General features: G+C 38.6%; 1 protein-coding gene across 3 annotated transcripts in view; it reads right to left on the reverse strand.

Annotated features, from left to right (window-relative positions):
• FBXL5 (F-box and leucine rich repeat protein 5) overlaps nt 1-14,047 on the reverse strand; it is a 34,090-nt gene that overhangs the window by 4,042 nt on the left and 16,001 nt on the right. For all 3 annotated transcript variants that reach the window (XR_010743435.1, XR_010743434.1, XM_066317283.1), the window contains exons 5-10: nt 12,654-12,836; nt 10,207-10,332; nt 9,567-9,715; nt 9,299-9,381; nt 7,138-7,860; nt 4,188-4,336 (exon numbers count right to left, since the gene is read on the reverse strand). Coding sequence is in view for 1 of the 3 variants with exons in the window: in XM_066317283.1 (XP_066173380.1) it covers nt 4,188-4,336; nt 7,138-7,860; nt 9,299-9,381; nt 9,567-9,715; nt 10,207-10,332; nt 12,654-12,836 (1,413 nt within the window). In the remaining 2 variants the exon portion in view is untranslated. The remainder of the gene's footprint in view (nt 1-4,187; nt 4,337-7,137; nt 7,861-9,298; nt 9,382-9,566; nt 9,716-10,206; nt 10,333-12,653; nt 12,837-14,047) is intronic.

Here is a 14,047-nt window from a genome sequence, read left to right on the forward strand (position 1 = left end):
CTCTCACTTCACTGATGTATTAGGTTAAGCAATAGGGGAACTGAATATATTCCTTTCATATTGTCCAGTGTGATGGTCACTTCAACCTAACAGTGGAGATTAATCACTTCCAGAGAATCACAGAATACTTTGGGTTGGAAGGGACCTTTAAAAGCCAACCCCCTTGCAATAATCAGGCACATCTTCAACTAGATAAGGTTGCTCAGAAAACCCTTTCCGCCCAACCCCAAATGTGTCCAGGGATGAGTCTTGCACCACCTTTCCGGGCAACCCGTTCCACTATCTCCCATCTTCGTTTGCCCAGTATTGCTTTCAGCACAGCCCAGTGCTGAGCAATGCACTGTGTATCTAGGAGGACACTGCTCCTTACAGCAATTGCACACTCTGCACGCTTTGAGGACCAGCTGATGATTTTGAATGAATTTTGATAGTTTTGATGGGCAGGTATAGCAAGCAACCACTGGCTGTTTGCAGTGTTAGGTTCTGGCTCATGTAATAAAACATCTTGACAGGGATAAGCCAGATACCATCACTGCTGGACCTAACAAGGAGCCCAAAATGTAGTCTTTTAAAACAACACATGATGGAAGTGTGGGGAAGGAACAGCACATGCAGTGGATCATAAGGAGAAGCATATTTCACAAGGGTCCCTCTAACAGTGAAGCCTTAGTAAATGCTAGCAGTGAAGTGCTAAATTAAATGTGTTTTGGGTTCACCTGGGAAAGCAAAGTTAATCAGATTCCCATCTAACCTGCCACAGTCTACTTTACTGGTTTAGTTACTTCTAAACTGGATTACTGTAATGCTCTTTACATGCACATCTGATTACTCAGATGCTTAGGGGACTCAGAATAGAGGTGAGGTTTACTTGTGGAGAACACATTTGGTAATGCAGAGAGGAGCAGAGCTATTTGATTACTCCATTTTGTTACACATACTAGTAAGAAAAAAATTAGTCAGAATTCCCTAGAATGAAGTTTGGCATTTCACCAGGAATACATGAAACACAGATCAAGACCATGGTAAAAGAACCACTCCTGCCAGGGCAACTGGTTGCCACCACCATATAATATCCTTTCAGAGATTTGTGAGTATATTGGTAATCTGCAGAATTTAGACTGAGACTTAACTCTTGGAACACTGTGTTCCTACATGAGTCTGCACACAGTAGTCCACACACCTTAGAAGAACCTGTAAAGTCTTGGCTTGATTGCTGAAAGACAGCTCAACTGTGGCCAGTGACACTTTAAATGGTGGAAGAATAAATCATTAGAATCAAACTTTATTTCATTAAAGCCCTATTTCTTCAATTACAGAACCTGAGGACTACATTTTTCTAATGCCAAAGCTGAAAGCACTCCAGGCTTTGAAAAGGAGAAACTAGTCAGAAGAATGGACGCAGCTGGACAAAACAGCCTTAGGAAAATAAGAACTCAGTGGCAAGATGTAACTCAAACGTTAAACTCTTCTTGCCAAGTTCAGCGTGATCCACAACCAAATCTGTTTTAGACAAATGAAATCAGCTATTAGAAGAGCTGTACACTGACAGATTTGTTTTCAGCTGCAGCTGAGGGTTCTCTAACTCCAAGTCTCCAGCATTGTGAAAAACATAAGAAAGAGATCCTAAACATTAGTATGCAAATAAAAAACTGAAGTGAAACGAACAGTAAAAAACAAAACAGATCAGGAAGTTAATGCAAATTCATCATTTTTGGTCATAAAAACTACCATGTTACTGGTGTGCAACAGCAGTCAAGACTCAAACCAAACTACCTCACCACAGCTGCTCTAACTTTCTGGTCTTGTTCTACTAAAAAGGTAGAACAGCACCCGCTGAAAATACAAAAATTGCAACCAATGTGCCTACCAAACATAAAGAAATTTTCTCCATAAAGAAATTCCAGTGAAGCTGGCTTGTGTGTAAGGGGTCCCATCAGGCTTAGTGTTTATAGGAAAAATAAAATCTGAAAATAAGCTGCAGGTGAAAGTATAGCCCTTATTCATCAGCAGATGACAAAGTTGTATCTTTATTATTCACAGATGGCTAAATTCCATGCTGTTGGCTCCATTTTTTTTCTGCAAGACCGACAAGTTTTCCAATCTCTGATCCCAGAATACACCTCCTTCCCCGAAAACAATCACTGATAAGCTGGTGGGCAAAGAAAATTATTAAATTATTCTGTACATGCTTACAGATTGGTAAACTTTGTGCAGCAGTCAGTAATACAATCTCTAAATGTGCAAATAAACAAACAGCTTCAGATATGGATTAATTTAAATGAAACAGCTATTGCTTTCCCTAGTTACTTTAGAAATGCCAAATGATACAGAAACGGCTGTTGTAGGAATCCTGCTGCCCACAGAATGGAATAAGGCATCAGTTTCACACTGAACAGCCCTATCACAATGAACTCTGATTGAAAATACAAGGAACAAAACCCAGACAAAACTGCAGGGGATACATTTATAAAGGCTACTTTCCATAAAGCCATAAACTTCTGAGATGACATTATTTCTCAACAGATATAAGAAGTCAGACCATTACAGTCTCACTGTCCTGTGCATTTCTCTCAACAGGAGTAATTGTTGATTTAAAGGCATGCATGATGCTTTAGAAAACCAAGCAGAGCTTATAGGCTCACAGATTCCAGCAGGCAATAAAAAGGAAGGAAATAAACAGGAAGAGGATCAGACAACTTTACAGAGTAATTCAAAAATATTTTCAGAATAATTAAAAAAAAGTGGTGGACTCACACACAGATTTGGGCATTGTAAACTAATACAAAGACATTATGGTGTATTTTATAGGGACAAGATGAAAAACAAATGTCTGAGGACAAATTATGTCTGGTGTAACTGACAGAAGTATAAACAAAGGAAAAGTAGCAAGCAATCAGATGTAAAAGGAAAAGGCTTCTAACTCATCTTTGAAGACATCTTTAAACTCAACCTAACAAAGGAAAGAGAGTCAGTGAAGGATTTTTCAAAAAGAACCCTAAAATTTTCAGGTGGAAACGAAAGACAACAGGAAATAAGTTTTTACATGCTGTAGTCTAGATGGAATATAAAGAAGTAACAAAATGTAAGTGTCTCAAAAGAAAAAAAAAAGCAGTGTCAAGAAAGTGCGTAAGTGCAAAAATTAGGGAAATAAAATAAGATTTAATACTTTCATTTCTAGTATTACAATCCAATCCAAGTGCATCATCTTGTATCAATTTCAATGGCTTGAATACCCAAATATCAGTAGAGATTTACTTACAGTACCAAAGCTCTGGCATCTAGTACCCAGGCTGGGGCTACATCTCAATACAAATTACTGAGCTGGACACCATGAACTACCAGGTAATACAATTTTGGTTTACACACAACTAGCTTGTACAGGCCTGTGAACTTGGTTATCATATTCTTTTCCCCTTGCCTTCTGTTGCACTTACCTGTTTAAAATTCACACACAGAATACCAGTCACACCATGGTTCTCACCTCTAATGCTAGGAATGCTTACTGGACTTAATAGACTGAATTCCAGTGTAGTAAACACTGAAAAGACTTGCACCATGAACAGATGTTTATGCATTCATACAGATTCTTCTGCAGCTTAGATCCATCCCTAAGTTACTGACTCAAGCAAAACCAGAAAAAAAACCTGAATTACATTTTCTGTAAGGACATGTGATGGTAGAATCACAAACAGCCTATACCAAAACTAGTCCAATATGGGAGGTTTGCATGGCAAAACACAGGTCATTGGTTTCCTAAAAATCCCTGCTTTGGTACCAACCTAATGAAGCCTCTATCTGAGGTTATGACCTACAGAAACCATACAACTGCATGTTTAGAGTGGAGATATGGACGGGGCAAGTGTGTAATAGCAGCTATATGGAGATTCACTTTCTACCCGTTAGTTATGCTAAACCAAGCTAAGAGATACAGGCACTAAAAATGCTTTCCTAAGTAACACATAACTGTATTAGTGTCACAAAAAAAAAAAAAAAAAAAAAACAAACGAAAAACAACAAAACACCAAATGGGAGATTAAACTAATTTAACAGTCATAATTTTGTAATTAATCTGTGAAACTCAGTGCTATACAGACATTAAAAAAAAAGGTGGTTCTTTTTCTTTTAAAAGTCCCTACACCAAGCATCACTCCCCAGAAAAGCATCACATCTTCATAGAAAGACATTACCGTTAATGTTGTCACAGTAGTAAAAGTGTTCATCTTTCAGAGAGGGGCATGCAGAAACTAACTCCTGCAGGCCTGCACCAGTTACAGTGAGACAGCCCGAGAGGTTCAGGTGTTCCAAATGCGGCAGTCCTCCTCCCAGAGTCAATGCCCTGTGGACACACAGAAGAGACGTGTTAAGAGCCTGCCCAGCGTGGCACTGACCAGTGCCCCACTACATCGCCCATCACAGACCTACTGCACCTCTGACAACAGACACGCCTCTCATGAACCAGAGTTTTAAACCTGACACCTTCATAGTCTCTTTTAAAAACTGAGTCACCCCTGAAGCCACTTAACAGACCCAAAAAATGAATGGATTTCTACATAAGCTAACAATTCCTATAGACAGACTCAAGTGGGAAACCACTTTTTTCATGGATGACGCCAGAGATGACCAACTATTTCAAAGAATTACAAAGCCATTCTTCTTAAAAATATCCATGATTTTGTCAGCTCTTCCACGGTGATGTATACTAATCATCTCACACAAAAACATGACAATCCCAGTTTGGTGCATTAGGCTTCCCAAAGTTTGACCCTTTTTGTGGTGAAACTTATTTTGGAATCCAAATTTGTGTTTTCCTAGGACTGACAGCAGAGCTTCTCTCTGCCACAGCACCATCTTTTTGTTCAAATGTAATTCTCTAGCTTTCCTCTGAGTGCAAGGGAATTTGGCTGCTGATGCAACAAGCACATGGATGTACAACACCTGAGCAATTACTCCATGTGACCCTGCTCTCTTCCCTCCAAGCTCACAGAGCAGCCAGCCCAAGATCAAGCAGGAACAAGCTCACTCACTTGAAAAAAACCCTCCAGGCTTGAATCACCAAACTGCAGATTCAAGCCTGGACATAAAACTATAGATGCCTTCAGAGCATCACTGTAAAAGCTTCTCCTGTCAGCAGGCAATAGTAAGACTGCTGGCCACAAAACCAGCTATCAGGTAACAACTTATAGGAAATAAATGGATTGGTACATGCTTGTATTAGGGGGTTTCACTCTTTCACCAGGGACTCCAAGTATTTTTAAGACTACTAAAGAAGCACTTGTTGCAACACACTCTCAGCTCCTAAATATTTTTACCCAAAAAGCACCAATGGGAAAATCAGGAATGCAATTAAACCCTTGCCACCAGATTTAGTGACCAAATCTTCCCTTGCTCCCACATTACTGAGTCACGAAAAACCAGACCAGTAACATGTAAAATACACACAGCACAACCTAATCAGCATGTAACAAAATTTGTCAGGACAAGTCCACTGTAATACTCAAAGAGAAACAAGCTCCAACACAAAGCCCAGATATCTGAAGCATACCCTGAGGAGGAGTAACACTGGTGACTGAAAGTGTAAGACGAACCACAGGAGACATCTGAATGGCTGGTACTCCAGAACATCAAATGGGGACAAAATCTCAGGAGAGACAAACTGATGCCAGCAGCACCTCACACTATTCCTCTGTTTACTGCAGCAACAGCAGAGGTATGCATGAAGTCTTCCCACTCCAAGAAGCTTTAATTAGCCCTAGGTGCTGCACACACCCGAGCAGGAGGCTGCAAGTACCTCAGCCTCATCTAATTTTCAGTATGAAGCAGTAACTACATTTTTCTGACAGTACAAAGCATCAGCGGCTAACAGCAGAGAATTCTGTAACTCATGCAGACATCTTAATGTTCAACTCAAACATCTTTTTCTCCTCCTTTAACTTAATATGAGGTCGTATTGAACATATTATGCACATACAGAATTATCACAGAATCATTTGGGTTACAAAACACTGTTAAGATAATCACAACCAACCGTTACCCCACCACTGCCAAACCCACCACTAACATTAACAAGCATCACATACTTTAAATACCCCCAGGTATGTCACTTCCCAAGCAACATCTTCCAATGCTTGAAAACCCTTCAGTGAAGAATTTTTTCCTAATGGCCAATCTAAGCATCCTCTGATGCCACTTGAGGCCTTTTTCTTTCTTCTCTCACTTGAGAGAAGGGACCAACCCCCACCTGGCTCCAGCTTCCTCTCAGGTGGATGTGAAGAGTGGGAAGATCGCCCAAGAGCCTCCTTTTCTCCAGGCTGAGCCACCCCAGCCACTCCTTACCAGATCTGTGCTCCAGACCTTCCCCAGCTCCACTGCCCTTCTCTGGGTGTAGTCCAGCCCCTCAATGCCTTTCTTGCATTGAGGGGCTCAAAAGTGAGCACAGGATTTAAGGTGTGGCCTCACCAGCCCCAAGAACAAAGAGACGGTCACTGCCCAGGTCCTGGGCACACTATTGCTGGTACAGACCAGGTGCCACCTGGGCACAGCTGGCTCATGTTCAGCCACTGTCAAACAGCACCCCCAGGTCCTTTTCCACCAGGCTGCTTTCCAGCCACTCTGTCCCCAGCCCGCAGCACTGCCTGGGGTTGCTGTGACACAAAAGGCAGGACCTGGCCCTTCATCTCATTGAGCAGACAACTGGCCTCAGACCATTAATTCAGCCTGTCCATAAATTATGTCATTATCCAGACAGGTCAATCAAGATTTTACTCCAGTTTTACAAAGTTTCAAGCATACTGGCAGGCATAATGTAAAAAATTGGTGGATCAACACAATTTCTTAACAAGAAATCATTAAAGATCAAATCTAAAAGCATTAATACTATCTAGAACAACAAATGCACAAAAATACTTGACTTCAGAAGACAGATATAAAAGATTTTACTGTTATCTCCAAAAGAAAAGCTGGAAAAAGTTTTCCAGTCTAGTACTGTAATTATTTAAGAAGCAAAGATGGCTTAAAACTTACCAGTTTCTTCAATAAAAATGTTTCTACTGAAATAAGGCAGATTGATCCCAGAATGGCCCAACAAATAAAATCAGAAAAAATATCCTGCAGCAAAATAGACTGAAAATGTCTCCTCACCTGAGAGCACGGTCTGTTATCTGGTAACAGCCTGACAGACTGAGAAACTGAAGAACTCGTGCAGTCTCTTCATCTGTTTTTTCACTCCCAGAGTATGCAGAGTCTTTTTTCTCTGACTGCTTAGTCCTTATTGGTTTTTTACACAGTGCAGAGGACTCTGGAAGTGCTCGAATAGTTCTTAGTGCTGTCCCAGCACAACAAAATGAGTGACCGCAGTAAATCAAGTCAGTAGAAGCACAGTGCTGCTGCCACCCTCTAGTCCTTAACCCATAAATGTCTCTACTGTAGCACAATGCAGAACAATTAATATGGGATGTTGGTTCCATGAGACAAAATCCTTCAACATTTCTGTGTCTCCAGTCTGCAGCATCTTCAATGTCAGCTAAATCATCTGCATCTAGCATCCACACATAAGCAGAATTGAAGTTTTCTGAGCCATCAGGTTTAGTCCAGTGCTGTTCATCATTTCCTCCCTGAATGAGATTTTCATTGCTGATTTCATGCAAACCATTATACTTCTGGCTGGGCTGCAGAGTAATCTCTCTGTTTTTCCACAAAGTCTTAGCATTCCTGTTCCTGCAGCTTTTCAGAATACCTCTGGTATGATGAGTTGATATGATACCCAGTGCTCTGGAAATCCTCTCTATAGCCACATCTGTAATTTTTTCACATCCAGACAGATCAAGGTGACGTAGATTTTGACAATGCCCAACTGAACACCAACTGTAATCAGGGGGAAAAAAGTGATTTGGTTTGTTGGTGGTTAAGTTTTTTTTTTGTTTTTGCTCAGAAATAGCTGTTAAGGCTAAATATCAAAGAGCATTTCACAAGTAAAATACTTGCATTAATTCACATAATATTCAAAGAAGCTACCCCAGTAAGATTTGATACTCCAAGTGCTCTACATACACCTAGAAAAGAAGGTGAAGTATCAAATTTCACCCACACTCACGCCACCAAAAATACATCTGAGATTCCATATTCAGTTTGAAGTATTGTAACAGTTGTAATTTCTAGGATTTTAAGTTTCTCAAGCTTGGCAGTTTACACATACTGAAATGCTAGTGTACTTAGATCATATGTCCACCTGTCCTTTTCTCTTTCTTTCAGAAATACTAGATGGATTCCTGAAACAGATCCTGTGTTTCTAATTATTCCATCATTAATTAATTAGAAATCAGACTTTTTCATTTTAACAAAAGCTTACTCTCTTAGTCTTACCTTTTTCAAGTGGAATAGAAATTTTATCTACAGTAATATTTTTACATTATTAGCTATAAAGCATGCAAGTGGTTTAACTGACCTTTACCTATTCATAGTTAATGTTATCATCATTTACATTCTGTAAGTGAATATTTTTATTTAGAGCATGTCAAACTCATTTTCTGAGTTACAAATTGGAGTATTGTAAATACAGATATATGATGAGTGGCAAATAAGGTAAATTTTACTAGATATTGACAAAAGCTCAGAAAGATCGACTTCTGAGCCCTGGAAATTCTATAAAGATTTTATTTCAAATGAAACTTCTTACACAAACTGCAGGGTGTTGCTACCAGCATCCATGCTGGCAAGATTTTGTGGTGTTCACACTATCTGAGAGCACTACATGATGTAAATGCAGAACAGTGGCACATCTGCTGAGTTTCAGTACCACAGTAAGGCCCACTGGTGCAGGTTCTGCATCCCCAACCACCATCCCACTGACATCACTGACATTTCTGCAGGCCTCAGGAAAACTCAGGAATACAAAAACAATACACCTAAGCCTTCGAGCTTTGTCTACAATTTGATCTGAGTGTCAGAAATAGCAGTATTCCACACCCTAGCAGCTGTAGCAAACCAAGAGAACTTCCTTAATTGAGCAACTCCACAAAAATCTATGGACAAGTTGATAATACTAGAGCAAAACCACAACTACTAGTATCCAATAGTGAAGAAAGAGAATTTTAAATGGCCACTAGAAAGTTACATTTTTCACTTGGTATTTCAGTGATTTGTTACTCTGGTTTAGTTCTTAGTCACAAGTCACATGGGACTTATGAATTTGATTTCTCTTTCTTTCCTGACAATGGACTAAGAAATGTTCGAATATTCCCTCCCTCCACCTCAAAAAGCTGGATCATATCTTTTTCTTTAAAGGAAACAACTATTATCTAACCTTTCAAATACAGAGTCTGAAATATCAGTTTGAGTGAGATCCAAATATTCCAAGTTGGGGCAAAGCTCTAAGATCTGCCTAACCTGAAAAAAAGAAAAGAAAGTAATTAGTAAAGATACAAGCCACTAAAGCTGCACACAGTGTCTACAGACAACTTAGAAATTAGCATTCTTTTGGACTGCAACCCACTTACACTACCCAAGCATGTCAGTTATTAATTAAAGACTGCATAGCCACAATTATTAAATGCAAGTTTCAAATTACACACCATTTTGCTGGACACTGCAGAACTGTAGGCCAATACCAGTGTCTTCACTGAGGAGCCCACAAGCGGGAGGACATGATGAATTAGGCCATGAAGTAAACGTTTCTCCATTTGTGCTATATTAATGGCAAGTGAATCTTCAGCTGCTTCTTCTGCAAAATAAACCCAGAGAGAAAGACTTAAAATCATTAAAGGACTTGGAGAAGTATTTACTACAGTTTATGTACTGCTCAGGGCAGCTGGGGGCAGCCTTTTCCACCAATTTGCTTGAGATATCAAAATACTATCTCACAGGGCACTTCTCATATATATTTATCTATATATATATATATATCTATATCTGTGATTTAATAATCTGAAATAAATTTTAAATCAAGCCTAGAGAGCATCAGGATGCAAGATGATTCATCCAAACTTACTGAAGAGATGAAAACTAGCCCTTACCTCCAGACACCTCCCTATAACTCTTCTACTTGCTGTCATGTTTGCTCTTTCCTAGAAAAATTAATTCTAGTCATTAAAATCAGATGACTGCTTCTCTCCTACCAACCTCCATCTCTCTTTTTTTCAACTCAGTTTGTTTCTCATAGCTATGTCACCATCAGGAAAAACAAAACACTTCACCAAAATCAATTTAACGTACCAGATTCATCTATGTCAGCATCTTCATCCCATTCCTGGAAAGCCCGACTTTCATCTTTTCTATTTTTCACCCATTCCTCATCAGGTTCAGTCTCAGTATCTGTTGCAGGACCACTATACCAATCACCTACTCACCGCCAACCCCAAAAAGAAGGAGGAAAAAAAGTTAATAAAAATTTCTCACTGCAGCAGAAATCAGCACTGATAGCATTTCAGTACACTGTGATTTGATTTAAGAGACAAAAATTAATTTTGAATTCATCTCAACTAAGACTGGACTAAACCTTAAAATAATTCTTTGTTTGATCTTTATCCTTAAGCTTCAAAAAATTCTTGGAACAGTTTCAGTACCATTTCAGAACTCACAGCTTATTATGCCTGTCTGAGACATGCCTGCTGTCCTTATTTGCTTAGTAGCAATATAATCACAAAAATAACAGAAACAATCATGAAATATTTGGACTGTCTAGGTGCTCAAGTTCCTTCTGGTAGAGAAATTATTCATCAGCTTTTAGTATGACACTTGGTTGAAGATATCTCTCTTTTCCTCTAGAATATAACAAATATACAGTTAACCAGCGTCATTTTAGTCCCTGCACATGACAAGTCCAAGATTACAAAAATCTAATTCCAAAAGTATCCTACTTAAAACAGCTACATGATACTTGTAATATACATATGACACAAATCAACAATCATTTTTTAGAACATCTGGATGAACGTGAAGATCAGCAACAGCTCTGCTCATTTAGCTGGTGGAGCACCCCTTCCCCCTCGGGGTTACAGCACAGGCATAAATTTACTTCTAGTTTGGATATATGGCAGTGCTGGGCTCAGGATAAGCAGATCTGCTGCCTCCCTCAGTGCAGAAATGCTGAGAAAGAAACACCTTATTTAACTGTCTCATGGGGGAAACCCTACACTTCCTAAAGCAAGAGCAATTCCTGTTGAGTATTAGCTAAAAGAACAAGGCTTCTTCTATGAATAACACAATGACAAAGAAATCCTAATTGATGGTCAACCATGAAGTTTTGGTAAGATTTCTCATCATCTTTAAACCATCTTCATATTGCATAAGCCTCAGAAGTGTTCTGTGCACTAAGAGGGGAAAAAAAGCTAAAAATTTAACTAAGCTTGCATCAAACTACAGTTCTTTTCCCCTCCTTGTGGGAGTAAATCCCATCTGCAAAGCTCCCACCCAGTTTCAAGCATTTCTGCACAAACAACTGCAGTAGTATAAACAGTACGTCATGAGACCAGCTTCCTGTTGTGCCAAACCACGTTTAGAAGAAGTCATTTTAAGCAGTTGCCAATTATCTTTTTATTTTGTGTGTCTGTGCAGCACTGAATTATCAAGACAACTATGTTCCAAATGCAAATTTAAGAATTTTAATATTGAAGCCTTTCTACTCAGTCTTTGGAAGCTCAGGAACCAAACTGCCATTTTCAAGAAGATTTGCCCAAACAAACAACAGAAAAAAAGTCAGACCAAGAAGTTATTTAATTCCTCTCTGCCTTGTACAACTTTTAGAAGACATAAAGAAGTTTTTAGTTTTTATGTATCTCTACGGCTAAGTTATATAAACACAGCTTTCTCTCTTAAAATCTTAAAGGCATACAAAAGACTTATTTAACAGCATAGACTTTCTCCTTTTACTGAACTACACTGATGCAGCAGCACTGTGAAGCCTGCAGTTCCAAACTGCAGTGATTCTTTAATACTCACATAAATATGGACATAAAGCTACAAATACACTCTGATGACTTGTAACTGGCCTCATTGGAATACGGAGTATTTTGTCTATTTGAACAGGTACTTTTGCAAAGGTGACGCTTCCCAATAGGAAATTCTAATTAACAGAAGAGTTTGAGGAAAGAAAGTTTTAAAAAAACACTCATTGCAGTAGAAGTTACTGAAGTAATACACCTAAAAAATCAATACTAAAACTAAACATTCACTCAGTTTTCTTTGAAGCTTAACTACCTTGTGAGGAAACATTAGAACTCCACTTATTTTGAACTTCCTTTCTGCAGTTATGCATTTCATTTCTACCTAGTAACCTAAGAAAATAACTTTAGTGATATAAGTGTAACAGCAGCATTTATAATTCAATACTCCTTAGATTATTAGTAATTCAGATGTTGTATTACTAAACACATTACTCAGATTCATACAAGCAAAAAAAAGGTTTTTTTTTACCTCAGTAAAACTAAGTAAACTGGATACAAAATGTACTCGTGTGTTTTAACAAAGACAACTTCTAGTTTCTTAATTCTACAAGACAGAAATATGTTTTGGGGATTTTTAACATTGAATCAGAGTTTCAGGACACTATCCTTGTCAGAAAGGTACACCTCCCATGCTCAGCCTATACTAAAACACTCTTTTTTACAGGCTCAAAAATTCTGATAATTGATGTACCTTCAAAGGAGCTAAATGTAACTTACCTCTGGCCCAACGAACAGGGTAAAGATGTTTCCACAGACATCCAGTTTTAGCCAACTGTGACCATTCAGTGCTTACTTGACTACATTGACATAACTCTTGTGGGTTAAGGTAACTGAAAATGGTCACCATTACTTCAGGAGGGAGATTAGTAATATTTGTAGTGTGCCCTGTTACTTCGGTTTCTGAAATACAGAAAGCGTGTGTTAAGTGAAGCACAGCCTCACATCTTTAATAACAGTAGTGGAGCTCATATTTTGACTAGAACAATGAAAAAAATGTGTCAGAAAAAAAATTAGCAGCTGTTAAAGATAGGTATTGGTTTGGCTTCAAAAAGCTTTCACTGTAACAACACCTTGAACAACAACAATAAACCAGCTCAGCTTTCTGTTTGCCACTTTCTCATCTGGCTCATTCATTCATTCAAAAAAAAAAAAGTGAATTAATGCTACTCAACCACAGAAAGATGAAAGCCATACCTGCTATAAATGAAATGCTTTAAGAAAAATGCCTTCTGTTGCAGATGGTATCTGTACCTGGTCTGCCACATTCCCAGGAAACAGTACTAGCACGCAGAACCTACCAGCTGGGACCACTCTTGCTGGAAGCGTTCAGCCTCTTGACAGGACACAGAAAAGTTCACGCTCAACTCTTTGCACCTGTCTTCAATTTTACTTCTAGCTTTAGCTGCTAGCATTGATAGTTTTAACTTCTGAATGATGATGAGCCATTCAGGCTGTAAAGTAATACTAAGTACTAGATGAGAGACTAAAATTTGACCACTGTAAGACAGCAGTAGGAACTATTTCCAACACCTCTCCCTGATCCCCATACTACAAAGAGAGCTGCAAACTATATGAAATAACAAATTCAGAGCTTTGGTTAGTGAGGCTTTTGGCTGTGTTAAGAGATTTTAAATGTTGTGTTTCAGAACAATTTCTTTGAGTAGAAGATTTCTAAAGGAGTTTACAGGAGTCCTTTGAAACAGCAGGCTTTACTAATAGTGGGGGTTTACTTCTTAAGTGCCTAGAACTTCTACAGAGAGCGAAGCATCAGATGTTTTTTTTCTTGCAAAGAAGCTTCAAAAGTGAGCATAATGTAAACTTAACCACGTGATAAGTTATGGCTACTTCAAAAAATGTAATTAAATACAGTTTCACCTGATAAATCAATGAATTTATTTGTACAACTATTATGTTGCCATATGAATTACAGAGAATTTTGCAGGAAAATGCAGTTAAGCTTGCACAGGACTGCAAGTTATGTTACTTTCTTCTCTTTCTAAAAAATTAATGCAAGACACATATTCTCTTCTCCTGATGTCTAAAACACAACAATTCAAGAACTACTACTGTCCCAAAACTGCTATTCCAGCTATATTTAACAGCAAGTAATT

The sequence above is a fragment of the Sylvia atricapilla genome, chromosome 4 (genome assembly GCF_009819655.1).
Source record: "Sylvia atricapilla isolate bSylAtr1 chromosome 4, bSylAtr1.pri, whole genome shotgun sequence".
Lineage (NCBI taxonomy): Eukaryota > Metazoa > Chordata > Aves > Passeriformes > Sylviidae > Sylvia > Sylvia atricapilla.